Here is a 15,915-nt window from a genome sequence, read left to right on the forward strand (position 1 = left end):
ACTTTAAAACGGCGTTCTTACAGAAATTTTGGAGTCCGGAGTTGCAGCAGAATTTACGCTTAGAGTTGTACTCTCGCAAGTATGCTACGAACGGTCAAACAGGGTTTAGTGATTATTTCGCTTTCCAGTTTCATCGTTTTCAAGACCTTGATTCGCCACCCAGTGAGCTTGAAGCGATCAAGACGATACAACGACAATTTCCTTCCGATATACAAAGGTTGCTGGCTACTGCTAACCCAACTACAGCAGTACAAATGGAAACGACACTCAGACAGATCGATATGACTACAGCACCACACCCTCAAAGAATGATTAGGAACGCTTACAGTGAAGAAACGGTTAATGTGCTCACACAGGAAAACGTCGATGGAAATACCCCTGAAGAAAGAGTAAAAATGAGCAGGAAGAGACAATGGGGAAACCAGGAGAATGGAAGGAGAGATGAAGAAAGATGCTATTGCAGGAAAGGGTCCTACAACCAAGAAGCATATAGGGAAAATAGAGCATATAGACCCAACATGCGGTACAGGAACCCGTACAGAGAAAACAGAGGAAGAAATAATTTTAGAGGAAGATATGGTTACGGAAGAAGAAATACGAGAGCTGACCAAGGAAGGGAAACTTATAATCGGAGACCTACACGCGATGCAAATGAGGACCGAAACGAAAAGATCAAGTGGGAAAAAGCAATTAGAGAACAGGACGTCAACGCTGATGTAGAGGGAGCGGAGAGTCTGGAGTTGCAAAGGTACAAAAGGAAGAAACAGGAAGAACAGATCCTCGATCCGAACGTGAGAGAATTCGAATGTAGAAGAGAAAGTGAAAAGATAACAAGCAAAAAAAAAACGCCGATTTTGAATTAGAAGGTGAGGTTGAGAATATAAAGAACGCATTGGATTCCAAAATTTATAGTTATTTCATAACACAGGTGGATTCGTGGGAAATCGATTCGGAAGAACTGATGAAGGATTTGACAGTACATCACATAAAGAGAAAGTATGAATTGCCTATTATCGTGGCAAGAGTTGGAGAGATGAAAGTACGTTGTTTAGTTGATTCTGGGGCTAGCATCAGTGTGCTTTCGAAGGAATTATTCCAAGATATGAGTAGAAGAATGAAATTATTAACCATCCCAGTTTCGAAAATTAAAATAAGAGGGATAATTCCAGATAAAACAGTGGAATGCAATATACAAACATATTTGGAAATAAATATTGGAAACCGGCGCTTTGAGCATCCATTCATAGTCATGAACAAGATTAAATATAATATTATACTAGGGATAGACTTCATGACGGTAACTGGAATGACGATCGATATGGAGAAACAAGAAAATAAGGTTCCCTATATCTGACGAACACACCAGGGAAAACCAAGAACGGATTAAGATCAATGACAACATTAGGATCATAGATAACAAGGAGGTATCGGAAGAAGAGAACGTACCATCCGAAGAGCATCCGAACTTTCACTTAGAGGAAGGAGAGATATCTCTAGCGGACGAAAACATTGTTGCGAGCATAGAAAGGGTAATGGCTATGGAGGAGGAAGGAGACATGCCGAACATAGCGGAAGCAGTGGCGAATGCTAAAATTTCCACAGTCGAAAAATCAAAACTTCATGGAATCTTACAGGAATACTCGGATTTATTTAAGAATAAACCAGGACAGATTCCAAATTTTAAATATAAATTAATAGTGAACGATTGGACGCCCTATAAAGGCAAACTCTATGGAATTCCGGAGAAACACTTCCCAGAAGTGAAGAAGATCATAAAGGAAATGGAAGACGATGGCATTATAATGAAGACATCAAGTCCGTATTTGAATCCCTTGGTAATTGTCGTAAAAAGCAACGGGAAACTCCGTTTGTGCCTTGACGCTCGCTTTTTGAACGGTCGATTGATTCCAGAGTATAATCAAACTCCAAAAATAAAGGATATTATTCAGAAATTCCGTGACATGAGGTATTTTTCAACCATGGATTTTACATCTTCATATCATCACATCGTTCTGGAGGAAAAATCCCGATTGTTAACCGGATTTATGTTTGATAATCAGACATATATCTACTGTCGTCTCCCATTCGGATTAAGAAATAGTTGTGCTGTTTTGGTGAGAGCATTAGACAGAAATTTAACGCCGGAAGTAAAGGAGTTTTTAACTTACTATGTGGACGATCTAATTCTCGCAACTAAAACATTTACGGAGCATTGTGACAAGCTCGAGAAGTTGTTTCGAAACTTAAGAGCCACGGGATTTAAGATCAACCTTTCAAAATCAAAATTCTGTCAAGAAGAGGTCCTATTCGTCGGCCACATGATAGACGGTACAGGAGTACGACCTAACCCAGTTAAGATCCAAGCCATATGCGATTTTCCCCGACCAAAGCGTATAAAGCACGTCAGACAATTTCTTGGGATGGCGCAGTTTTTCTCTAACCATTGTCAAGGATATACCCAGACCGCCGCACCTTTACAAGATTTGTTAAAGATCAACAACAGGTGGAAATGGGATGAAAAGGCAGAAAGAGCATTCCAAGAACTAAAGACCTTGTTAACAAAAAGCATTAAATTAGGCTATCCTAACTATGAAAAAGAATTTATAATACAGTCGGACGCATCTAATGTTGGCATCGGAGCTTGCTTATACCAAGAAGAAGAAGGAACACCTCCCAAAAGGATATATCTAGCATTCACTAGCCGAAAATTAAGGAGCCACGAGGTTAACTATACTACGACAGAACAGGAGCTATTAGCAATCATTTACGCCTTACAGCAATGGAGAAAAACTATTTATGGATACCCAATAACGGTCAGATCAGACCATAAGGCATTAACATTTGGACTGAAAGCTGCAATGACTAATGAGCGGATAACAAGGTGGATGTTGTTCACGCAGCAGTTCCAGATAAAAATAGAGTATTGTAAGGGAAAGGAAAACATCCTTGCTGACGCCCTAAGTCGTAACCCTGTGGAGAAAGAGGAAGTAATTCATAGAATTGAATTGGTCCCGGACGATGAAGAAACATTAGAGAAACTACAGAACCTAGTACACTTGCAGCGTCTAGACGAAAGGTTGAAACAAATCATAGATAAATTGGAAGATGAAAACTGTGAAAGTGAAACAAAATTGAGAATTACGAAAATCTACAGCTTAGAGCAAGGCATACTAATGGCTAGATCAGGTAAAGGTCATAAGAGGATACGAATAGTACTACCTTCGATGTTATACAAGGAAGTAATCTGGCACATACACAGAATTACAGGTCACGGTGGCGTGGAAAAGGTAACACAAGTAATACTCGAAAAATTTACTTGGAAAGGTATTCGAAGAACGGTGAGGAATACCGTGAGAACATGCGACATATGCCAAAGGGTTAAACATGGCAGTGGTACAGTAAGACACGAACCCAGAGCTATATTGCCTCATAAAGCTCGAGAACTATATGCTATAGATATCTTTGGTAGACTCCCAACTGCCAGAAGGGGACACAAGTACATAGTTGTAGTGATGGATGTGTTCTCTAAATATGTGTCGTTGCAACCAATTCAACGCGCCAACACAAAGCAGGTATTACAACGTCTAATCAAAAACACCTTACCTAACATGGGAAAGCCTGAGAAATTACTGTCAGACAGAGGGACACAATTCACGTCGCTTCAATTCAGAGAAACCATGGAAGAGTTAGGAATTAAACACATTCTTTGCTCGGTGAGACATCCAGCGTCCAATCCTGTTGAAAGATGCATGAAAGAAATAGCGAAATTCTGTCGAATCTATTGTCCAAACCAACACTGGAAGTGGTTAGAGGTAATAGGAATAATAGAAGACAGCATGAATAACACAATACATGAATCCAGCGGACAGATACCTAAAATCATTCATCATAGTATTAAACCTGAAAGACCTTGGGACGCAATTGTTCACCTACCTGCTGAACCTGACTTAGATATCGACGAAATTAACAAACTGGTTCGCGAGAGGCTGTACAGACAAGCACAGAGAAGGTTAAGGAGGGTACAGCATAAGAAGTTCAAACCTGAGTTGAAGAAAGGCGACCTGGTATTAATAAAGAAACCCGCAATTTCCAGTGTAACGAACAAAGTCTTTGCGAAATTCCTACATTTATTTGAAGGACCATTTAGGATTAACCGTTCATTCAGAAATAATGCATACGAAATTCACGACTTAAATGGAAACAGTAAAGGAGTACATAACAGTGCAAACATCAAGTTATATTTCAAAGAATAGGAAAGGGGCAAACCATCTCAAGTGATGACGAGTCAAAGAAGTACAGATTGAAGCCACTTACAGCATGAGTAAATAAATTGTTCCAAAGAAAGGAGTAATAATGCAAGAAGAGAACTCATAAAGAATAGTGAAAAGTCCCATTATAAAAAGGAAGACGAATATAATAAATATATAGCAAGCCATATATTTCTTTCAACGTAGGGGAAGTTAATGTGCCGTTTCACAATTCTTTATAAGAGCTAGAGCAACAAAGATGGAGTCTCTGCGGTCAAAATCTCAAATAAAATACATTTAACGTCAGTACGGGCCAAATTATAAGTCTTTTCGTCAGTCGGTTACAGTAATAGCCGCGTTTAGAAGGCGCAGAAAAAAATGACAGATGGACATTATTTGAAACCATTATTCAAGAAAAAAGATGCTCATCTTTTACTATCTAATCTGACTTCGGTGTATTAACAGGACGAAAAACTCATTTTTAAAGGAATTATTCAGCGGAGCGATATATTGGAGATTTGGAAACGAAGATTAGTTCCCGACTACACTCTATTTGGCAGAGATCAAGATTTAAACGCCGCGCGAGAGATTTAATACGAGAAACAATAAGAGATAAGATATACTACTGTGGAACTACGTCACGCAGTGACGCAAGCCCTTGATGAAATTTGCCCGACACCGGTTAACATTGAAAGACACTTACGGACCAGTAAATTAAATGCATTTAGGCTGATAAAAGACGGCGGAAAGAAATTTATTTTCGAATCAGAATATACTGAATATAAGTCTTAGACAATTCTGGACTATTTGGTGATCTAACTGTTTTCCAGTAAAAACCTGTACAATCTGAGCAACGCAAGAGCTATAGTACTTGAAAAATGTCAGCAATGAGTCAAACATTCTATCATTGTTCTGTTCCATACGCACGAGTCTTCATCATGGGTCTGTAAGGAAGCAAGGCGATGCTGCTTGGATCCTGACGAGGCGAGACGATGTTGGCTATCCCGGATGACCAGTGAGCGATGATGAGGAGCCACGATGTACCCAACCACTTGTGGAGGAACTAGATGACCAGTTCATAGTCTCAGATGACCGGAGAGGAGGAAACGCCGAGACCATCTTGAGCAAAGTTAAGTCCAATGTCCAAGTCGTTTTCGTAAGTAAGAAGATATTGTTTTCTTTATTTTGCTTAGTAATATTTATTGGTGCGAACACAGTGCGTAAACAAACATCTAGCTAAATTGATTGGAAGTAGGTACTCATCCGTACGAAACGTCAATTCCATTTGTAGGCGTGGTCACCAAGTGATGTTCGTTCGTAATGTTTTCCAGAGATATGCGTGAAGAGATCGCTAAGATTATTATTATTATTATTATCAGTGATGTGTAAGAATGAAGTAGGCACTTATATCTGCGTGTCATAAACTTAAGCAACGTCGATTTGTTTCGAGATCAGGTATAGGATTTGTGTTATGAAGGAATGGCAGTAGACTATTCCAAGTTACGTTAAATTTGGCACTATGACTGTAGCAAATAAAGTAGGCATTTTAGTAATGTCGCGGCACGTTCATGTGCAAGCCAAGGTAATGAGTTACGTGATGAAGTGATAGTGTGGTTATATGAAATAAGAGTAATAATTATCGCGTCATGAATATGATATAGAGTTGTTGATGATGTATAATGGTTGTAGTTATTGTTTCTTCGAGAGAGAGTCATAGTTGCATGAAATAAGGTCTCGTGATTTCAAATGTTATAATTGAGAAGATCACTGATTTCTCGCCAATTCCACGCAATGATTTTTAGCCTACGCATTTTATCTAGCTCAGGACATGATCTCAGGACGTCGAGTGCAATGTTTCTTTATCCATATTAAGTTACTTGGAGAAGCAAACGTTTACTCTGGATAGTTTGGAGCCTTCACTGATTCGCTTAGGAAGATCTCGAGAACTCACTGAATAATTACACTTCTGTATGAATTTCAATCTATAGGCCGATCGCTGGTGACCTAGGGTTTCGAAGGAGAATCATTTTCTTTTAGCTGGAGATATTGTCATCCTATTAAGTAGATTTTCATTGGTAGCATGTGTTATTATAACCCTGTATGACCAGTGTGATGACGTTTCTTACTATTTCGTACGCACGTAGTCTATGTCAATAAGATAAGGTCATATTACCTTAAATTCATGAATTAAATCTTGCGAAGATGTTACTTATTGGATGATTACGACTTACAATGGACGTAGCTTAGCTCATGATGTGTAACATAAGGAAATATGAGTGTCTAAAAAAGCAACTAAATAGGCAGAGAGCAATATTTAAGACGTAAAACGTATATGTGTGTACTTGTCAGAACAACGCAAGAAGAGTTTAGAATATCCTCATTGATAGTCTTAAAGCTACGGACAGTCAATCAGTCAGTTGAATTTTAAGTACTGTGATAGTTTTTAGAAGAAATATCAAGTGTTAGTTAACATAATCTGATGCGATGTCCAAGGACGGTTGACTTAAACAAATAGAACTCCATTTCTTGACTGAAGAATGGCTCAGAAAGTCCACATGTGTTTCTTTATTTCTCAAAATAATACAACTAGAAGGACTATAAATAATAGTTGATAGGAGTTTTCTTTTCTTTTCTGTGGATGCATCCTATATTTTTAATGTAAATAACTTTCATGTTTTATTTTCTTGCCAAGAAGGCACTTGTAAATACTAGTAGCTGTATCCAATTTAATTTATTTAATCATCACCCGACTCGCTAGGTGAATTGAAAGAGAAGGATAGGGCAGTTTATTTTTAAGAATCTTCCCACATGTGTCATGTCATTTACAATATTAATTGATGATTTCGGAGATGAATGAGTACTAAGAAAGGAAGCTATTTGAGCCGAGAAGACATTCAATCACTTAGGGTGAAGTGAAAGGACGTGATTTTTCCAACGTTATCGACGGATATGGATTACTAGGTCGACGATGAGTCAGTCAATACTAAGGCTATTTCATTAGTAAAATTTTGAACTAATTGCTTGAATATCTGATTTAATATTTAAATAAATTTTGAATGGTGAAACCTAAAAACTCTTTCTCTGTGTTCTTAGCATAAGGTTTAGTTGTAAGATTGTAGTAGTAACGATCGACGACGATTTTCTTAAGAATTAATGAGAATGGTACCTAGCTAAATACGAGTAAGAGACGTCTTTCTGCGATAGTTAGAGAATACCGTTGTTTGACCTGGTCGTTTTTCCGTTGCGGAACTCACACCCGTAGAACTCAGTCACCCGATTTATTGAAGTTAGAGCTAGTCTGGATCTCTTGTGTCCTTGCCCGGACGCGGGAACGGTGCAAAACAAATGCACAAACACACAATTAACGTTAAAATACTGTGATGTTCAGCTGTCACTGTGCATCCTTGTTTCATAGATGAACAAGTTGGTTTTGTAGTTTGAGTCATGTGGCTGTTAGTGAGCATTTGGGAGGTAGTGGGTTAGAAAGCCACTATAAGAAACTCTGAAGATGGTTTTGCGTCTTCTCATTTTCAGTGCTAAAAAGAGAAAGATGTTCCACCTATTCCATTTTCACTCCAACAAATGCTGGGGCCCCAATAATAATTAAACTTATGTCGTAATGGTCCAACGTTTCAATACTATATTACGCAATGTTTACATTACATTTCTAATCTGGGAACTGGTTTTGGCCTTGGCTGGCCATCATCAAAACTGTACAAACACATCCAATAACTAAAACAAATGTACAAACACTCACGAATGACATTAAAAAGTGTTAAAAACATCTAGGATGAACTATGTGCACAACATGTAAAATATGGCAAAATTAAAATCCGGCTCTAAAATTCTTCAATGCGTTGCATCATGTTAAAATGTTCCATTAGTGCTTGTTATTAAAATATCATGAAAATGCTGAAAAGTTCCTCTGTTGGACATTGTCAATGGTTGAATCAAGGACGGCACATGAAGATATGGTTAAATAACTGACACGTTCTTAATTTGTAGCTGGTAGGCATTCGTAATTCAATGCGGTGTCCATGAAGTTAACCTGAATAAATGATAGACAAAATTAATGAACTGAAGAAGAGAGAGTGCTAATCAAATGGCACAGGTTATATGAGACTTACCTTTCATTGTGGCATGTGGTGCTTGGCCTATTGTGTGCCCCATACTAACGGCTGTGAAATTCAAAGAATAGGAGAGGGCGGGGATAGGAAAGGGGCGAGAGGGGATGGCGGGGAATTAAGGCGGGGCCGAAAGAGTGGGAAAACAGATGGCTGCTGAGGAAAGGTGCTGTGAACAGTATGAAAAACTGAATTATTACTTCTTGGTTTTAGGTTTCTAAAAATGGAAATTAGAAGGTCAAACAGAATATTTGGCTTTTCTGAAATGTCATTAAGATTATAATTTAGGTTAAGATATTGATATCGCCATAAGACCTATCTGTGTTGGTGCGATGTAAAACCACTAGCAAAGAAAAATATATTAATCTATATGTATGAAGCATCTTTCTATAATGTTAAGGAGGGTTCCTTTGTTGATGATTTTGAGATTTTCCATATCTTGTTTTATGTCTGTGAATTTGTGATTATAGTGATGCATGTGCTGTCCTACAGCTGAAAAGGTATAGTACTTCAGGGCATTAACGTGTTCCGAGTACCTTATATTAAAGCTCCTTCCAGTCTGTCCAACAACTGTTGCAAATAATCCTGTACACTCCTGATTTTGAAAAACTATTGAACTTGTTTATGGATGTGGCATTATGTAAGACTTCTGCATTCCAGTTATTGGTTTTGAAAACTATTTTTACATCATGCTTTTTAAAGATGTTGGTGACTTTGTAAATTTGTTCGTTGAACGTAAAGGTAGAAAAAGAGGAGTTGTTTGGTTTATCTTTTTTCAAAGTTGTTGAGGGGCGATATTTATATTTATTGATTATTCTTTCAATAAAGAACCTTGTATCCATTAGATTTAGCTATATTACTAATGGTGTTCAACTCATTTTTGAGGTCTCTTTTTTACATTGGAACATTGAAAGCTCGGAACGCCATGGTGTTGTACGTTGCTCGTTTGTGAATTTGAGGGTGTGAAGAATTTTGATGGATTGTACTGACTGTTTGGGTAGGTTTTCTGAAAATCTCATATCTTAAGGGGCCTGGGTGCCTGATAATAGTTCAGTCTAAAAAATTTATTTTCCGTCCAATTTCGGATTCAAGTATGCATTTTATATGCGGATCAATGTTATTTAGATTAATGAGAGTGGTATCAGCACGTGTAATGCTCTCATTCATAATTACTATGGTGTCATCTACATATCTTAACCAGAAAAATTATTATTATTATTATTATTATTATTATTATTATTATTATTATTATTATTATTATCATCATCAGTTTTGGTGTGTTCCAAAAAATCCAAGTAAATCTTGGCCAAGATACCTAAGACCGGCAGTCCCATAGCCAATCCTTCTTGTTGATAAATAACATTATCGAAAGTGAAATAATTGTTGTTTATAACTAATATAAGCATAGACATGAAATCCTGTATTTCTAATATACTTAGGCTGCTCTATTTGCTTAAATTCTTTTGAATGATGGGGTATCTTGGAAATTTGTATGCTAGGATACACGTTTACAATATCAATTGAATGAAGAGAATGATTGGATTGAATGTTAAACTTTGTAAAATTTATCGATCAATTCTTTAGTATTTTCAACATATTTTTAGACAAAAATCGATAGTTCCTTCTTAAAAACCTTTTGAATGAATCCGTGCGCTTTACATAACAGACTCGGTCTATATTTAATGATCGGGCAAATGGGGACGCCGATTTTGTGTAGCTGGGGGAGGGCTTTGGCGGTGGGCAAACCTGGGTTCATACTAATTAGTTTATTTTTTCCTTGATCTGTCAATAAATATGAAGTATTCTTGAGAGTCTGCTTAAGCTGATGTTGGATGGGTCTTTCTTTACTGTAGAGAATGAGCCATCTTTAAGAAAATTGATTTGTTTTGCTTTTATATTCATTTTTATACATTATGACTGTATAGTTACCCTTATCTGCTTTCGTAATAAGACTAGCTGATGTACCCGTGCTTCGCTGCGGAATTCTAAATTTTATACAGAATTCTAGGTTAGCTAGTATAAACGTTGTGAGCTGGATTGTATTAAGTTGCATAGCTCTTAAAGTTGCCCTAGAAGCACGATGGGCAAGTCACCAACGTCTTTTCTCATATGAAGACTGGGTTAGGGTATTTTCATTGTAATGGTAGGCCAGCTTGCCTACCATCAGTCACAATCAGGTTGAGGAGTTTTCATTATAATGGCAGACACTCTCCGCCTGCCTTTATAGATTCTCAGAAAGACTTCTTAGTGGTTTTCCCAACTGAAATGAACATGGGTCATTACAATGATTTCAGTAGGAATGGCGCGATTAAAAACAATGCCTTCATATGAAATACTCGATCAAATGAAAAACCACACATTTTCTCACTTTTAACGAACATTACTATGCTGCCGAACTAACAATCCAAAGCTATAGTGCTGGAATGACCAAGACGCAGACATCCGTGATCCGTGAACAATCTTCGTCCTTTTTTCGGTGGGGTGTTTCAAATACTGGATAGTCTCAGAGCAAAAACTATGCCCGTTTACTTATCTGTTTCCTGGGAGTACCCGATGAGTCGGAAAATCTCAATTCATTACACTGGCGGGGGAAAGAACTGTCTGACGTGGAGACAATTTTTCCTCCAAGCCAGAGAAGAAACCACATCTTCGCTGCTAATTTGGAATAAAATTAAGGCAGATTTAATGAAAGTGAAGAGGAAGAAACTTTTCTTAAGAAACGGGTCTTTTCAGGGTTGAATTTTGAGTTATTTAGTGAATTTTGGTACTATAATTTGGAATAGGGCTAAATTGTAATTCCAGACCAGTTCATACTACTACTACTAACTGAGCCTCTGAAGTGCGCACACTGCTCTTTCAAAACAGTGTGTCAGAGCAGGTATCGAATAGCTGGCATACTATGATGAACCAGTGTGTTACGTACCAGCAGTATCAGAAAATGTATGAACCAGAGGATTGGCGTGCTAAAGAAGAAAGTTATCTAACTCCTCAGCTATTTCCCTCCAATATTCAGTTAGGCTGTTATACTCGGTACGCAGCAGTAATCCCATCTATCGGAGTTGAATGTCAGCATAAGAGACAAAGAACAATACAACAAACAATGGTCAGTGTAATGTTATTGTTGATCTATGTTACGCGCTTTCGATATTGTAGGCCTTCACATTATTAATTGTCTTCCGGTTCTGAAATGTCACTTTTATCATAGTCGGTACGGTAAAACTGAATAAAACATAAATGATCGGAAATTATATTCTCTATAACTTTTGTTATGTAGTACTTTTCCATAGGACCAAGAACATAGATATTTAAAAATTAAATTTTAGGTGCCTTCCCCTAAACTACCATTTCACCCAGGGTGAATAACATTATTAATAGCTTAAACTGCAGTTTCTTATTCCCCGACTCTATATACCGATTTTCATTAAATTCTGTTTACCCATTTTGTCGGGGCTCGGCGTTGATATGGACTCAGCAACAAAAATCCAAATTCATGAATATCTGTGTTATAGCCGGTACGGTAAAAATGCATAAGACGTAAATGATCAGAAATTTAATTATATATAACTTTAGTTATGTAGTATTTATCGATATGACCACTAATAATATAAATATTTGAGAATTGAATTTTAGGCCTTCCCCTAAACTACCATTTCACTCAGCGTGAATAAAATAATTTATAGCCTAGATTGTAGCAGTTCACCCCCTACTCTATATACGGATTTTTATTAAATTCTCTTCAGCCGTTTTCTCATGATGCGTGTACATACATACAGACAGACAGAAATTACGGAAAAGTAAAAACTGCATTTTCTTGTTCCTGTGGACATGATCGATACAGAAATACCATTATTTTCAAATTCTGAGCAATGTACAGACAAAACTCTTATTTTATATATATAATCATCATCACTGATCTTCGTTTTGAGAGCATGTATTTGCTTTTGTGCAAGAATCGAATCCTTGTAGCTATTGTTATGAGCAGTAAGGGGTGAATTAGGGGAGTTAATATTGTTTTTAGGGTTAAGAATGTTGTTTAATTTTTTATTACTTCAATTCTTTCTTCATCCCATTTTTCTGCTGGCGATTGCTAATGGCTAATTCTGCTTCTACTGTTGTAATGATGGCTGTATTCAGAGTGTTATATCCTATGAAATGCTGGGGCTGTATTTAAGACCATGGTTGTTTCCTTCCCAGTCCTATCCTGTTCATAAGACCTGTCTGAGGTGGTGCGACTTGAAGCCAGTAGCAAAAAATTAAAATAAAACTTACTTATATAACTTAATGATTGAAAACATTCTATTATATTCTATCACATTATAGGTGATGTTCCAGCTGTTTGATATTATAGCTTCCATCCCATGGAACAAGACTGCCTAGGATCACTGTTATTCCTGCATTGACATGTGCTCAATTTTTAAGTGGCTGATTCTTATAGTTGACTAGTGTTTACTTGTGGCTTCACACACATGGAATTCTTTCCAATATGATATGAATTTCAACCAGTAGGTGGCTCATGCCTGCTTTCCATTGAGACAGCTGCAGTGCTCCAGCTTTCCTTGAGGATTGTCAGTGCGAGCATAGCTGGCAGAAGCAACCCATATGGTAGTCCCTTGTCCGTACTCAAGGAAATTCCAGGAAGGTCAAACTTTGTGGCAGTGAGTTACCTTTCCTCACTTTTGCCTTTGTCACTGCATGAAATAGGAAGGATGATCCTTCTCTCCCATCTCGCCTCCTTACCGGCATACAAGAGAACTGAATCTGCCATAGAAGAAGTGCATGTGATTTCTTAAACACTTCCTAAAGCAATACTCCTGATCGAAACTACATATTGCAGCATATATTATCAATTGTTATTAAATTCTGTTCCTTGCCAAGTAGTTCATTTTAAGAAAATCTTTGATGTTTTTACAACATTGGTCTGTGTATTTTACTTTTTGATTCTGCATTGGAAGTGTTAGCAACCTCAGTCACATACTCAAAATAATCCTTTAACTCATAAAATGCACAATTTTGTGGCAAATCGTCAGAGTTATGAAGGAAACGTATATGAGTACTGTATTTGTAAAGGAAATTTAATTCTAAATCCTGTATGCATGTTCCTTTGGTGTATAGAACTAACTGTTTATCATTTATGTTGGTTTTCTTCAGATAAAGCATGCGTCACAATTTTACAGAAAAACATTTTTCCTGGGAAATTGTTAGTTACGAAGAAAATGCATATGAACTTTTATTTTGTTCGAAATTTAATGGTTTGAAACAGAGAGTGGAGTCCGGCAAAGAAGTTGTCTTCCACCACTCCTCTTCATAATCTTAGATGAACAGTTGAAGAGTTTCTACTCATCACCATGCCAACTGTCTTGGCTTTTCTGATTTTAAGACCTAAGGTTATAAAAGCTTCATGCCAAAGGTCTAGCCTAGCTTGTACTTCGCTTCCGTCTCGCCCCATACCATTACATCATCAGTAAAAACCAGGGCATTAGTTGCTGGATCCTTTCTTTTAACAGCTTTTGAAACTTTATTCATTATGATTCTGAAGAGGAGTGATGAAATACATCTTCCTTGCTGGACACCAGTATTTGTTTCCATTAAAACCATTAAAAAAAAAAAAAGCCTACCAGCTGCACTTCAAATTCAACTTAAATGAATAGCAGCGAACATATTTTTTAACAAAAACCTTTTCAGGACAAAATTCTGGCAGTATTATGTTACTGATATTTTGTTTTGTCCAAATCCTTACTGTTCCTTTTTCTTCTTTTTCAGCAACTAAAAGTGCCATCACTAAATTGATGAAAGATACAACTTTGATTAAGGACTCACGGCTTGCTTATGAAATATACCTGGTAAGATATTCAGTTCTTCTCACCACCTAATGACCTCATTTCTGCTTCACGGCTTAATCAGGAGGGCAGGCTTCAACACTCATTGAGGGGCCATCTTGACAGATCTTCATTCTTGGTGAGGGAAGTGTAGGATAAGAAAAGGGAAGAGACAAAAAAAGTTTAAGATGAACATAGTTAGCAGAAGAATATGAACACAGGATAAACACTGAAGGAGAAAAATCAAGGAAATCGGCTTGTGTGGTGTGGGATACCAAGTGGTGTGTTCGAATTCAGGAGCTGGTGGGTTTGAATCCCACTATCAGCAGCCTGCGGTTTCTCATCTTCATGCCAGGGTTGACTTAAATTCTGGCCACTGCCACTTTCTTCCCAATCCGAACCCTTTTCTATCTATCTGTCACAGAGTAAATCTCTTCCTATCCATCCATCACCGAATAAATTTCATGTATTTATGAGCTGTCCCTGTGGATCAGTGGTAGAGTGTTGGCCTCCGGATCCCAAGATAGCGGGTTCAAACCCAGCACAGGCAATTGGATTTTGGTAGGGCAGAAGAAAGTTCATTGAACACTCCATGTCGGACGATGTCGGCATATAAAAAATTTCTGGTGACACATTTGGTGTTTTCCCGACAAAATTCATTAAAATCTCAACCACTCACGCCCAAGAGAGTTTTGCTTTACTCTGTCCGCCATCTAGCAGGCCTAGAGTAAAACGGAACGTCAAAATTGACGAGTAGATGGCCAGATGGCGTCAAATTAAAATGTCTGCACACGGTAGCGGAGGTCATATGATTATCTTTATTTTATGTATTTGTGCAAAGTAGGACCATTACAAGAAAAAGGGAGATAAGGAACCCAATAGGTTGAGTTATTTATTTGATGTCATTTATGGCATTTAAACAAAATTATATCTGTGTACGTATAGAAGATATTTGCATGATTCTTATTTATTTGTGCTAGTTTGAGCATCTAGCAGTGAAAAATGTTGTTTGTTTCACATCAGCTAGCACTTGATATTTTAAAACAGTTTATATATTATACCATGTTTTGCGAATAAAATGATTTGACTGTCTTCTAAGTACGTACAGTTTACTGATGCACTATTATAATTACCCTATTTTTATCATATACAATGTGCATTGCAATTACAAAACAACAATAGTAATGAAAATGTTGTAAAAAGTAATAATTGTTCAATAACAAAAATGGAGCCAGGCCAAGTAGCTCAGATGGCTGAGGCGCTGGCCTTCTGGCACCAACTTGTCAGGTTTAATCAAATGCAAATATTTCTATAGGTACGCACATATATTTTTTTTTATTTTTTTTTTACCCTTAAAAATGCTCAGTCCAGAACATTCGTTAGGGATATTCGGGCCCAGACCAGAATGGGTTCACTTATATTCTTACAGTTCTATATATGACTTGATTTGTCAATTTTTTTTGTCCCTTTCCACTAATTATATTGATGTGTATTGATTGGGTGGACCTAAACCTAACATTGTTCTTAGTTTTAACTGTATCAATACAGATCTATATGATGAAGTTCGTAAATTGTACTAACTCTGAGTATCTTCGCTAACATCGCCTTCCAAAAAAAAAAAAAACCCTTGTTGTGGATTTCCAAGCCACTATCATCACATAAAGTATCAAAAATATCACTTTCATCAAGCACTTGTTTGCTGTGAGAAGCGATGTTTTACAGCACATT

General features: G+C 37.3%; 1 protein-coding gene across 1 annotated transcript in view; it reads left to right on the forward strand.

Moving 5' to 3' along the window:
* LOC136884182 (CDAN1-interacting nuclease 1) overlaps positions 1–15,915 on the forward strand; it is a 65,405-nt gene that overhangs the window by 27,430 nt on the left and 22,060 nt on the right. Inside the window, exon 4 of the mRNA XM_067156217.2 lies at positions 14,132–14,211. Coding sequence (XP_067012318.1) covers positions 14,132–14,211 — 80 coding nt within the window. The remainder of the gene's footprint in view (positions 1–14,131; positions 14,212–15,915) is intronic.

The sequence above is a fragment of the Anabrus simplex genome, chromosome 12 (assembly GCF_040414725.1).
Source record: "Anabrus simplex isolate iqAnaSimp1 chromosome 12, ASM4041472v1, whole genome shotgun sequence".
NCBI classification, from domain to species: domain Eukaryota; kingdom Metazoa; phylum Arthropoda; class Insecta; order Orthoptera; family Tettigoniidae; genus Anabrus; species Anabrus simplex.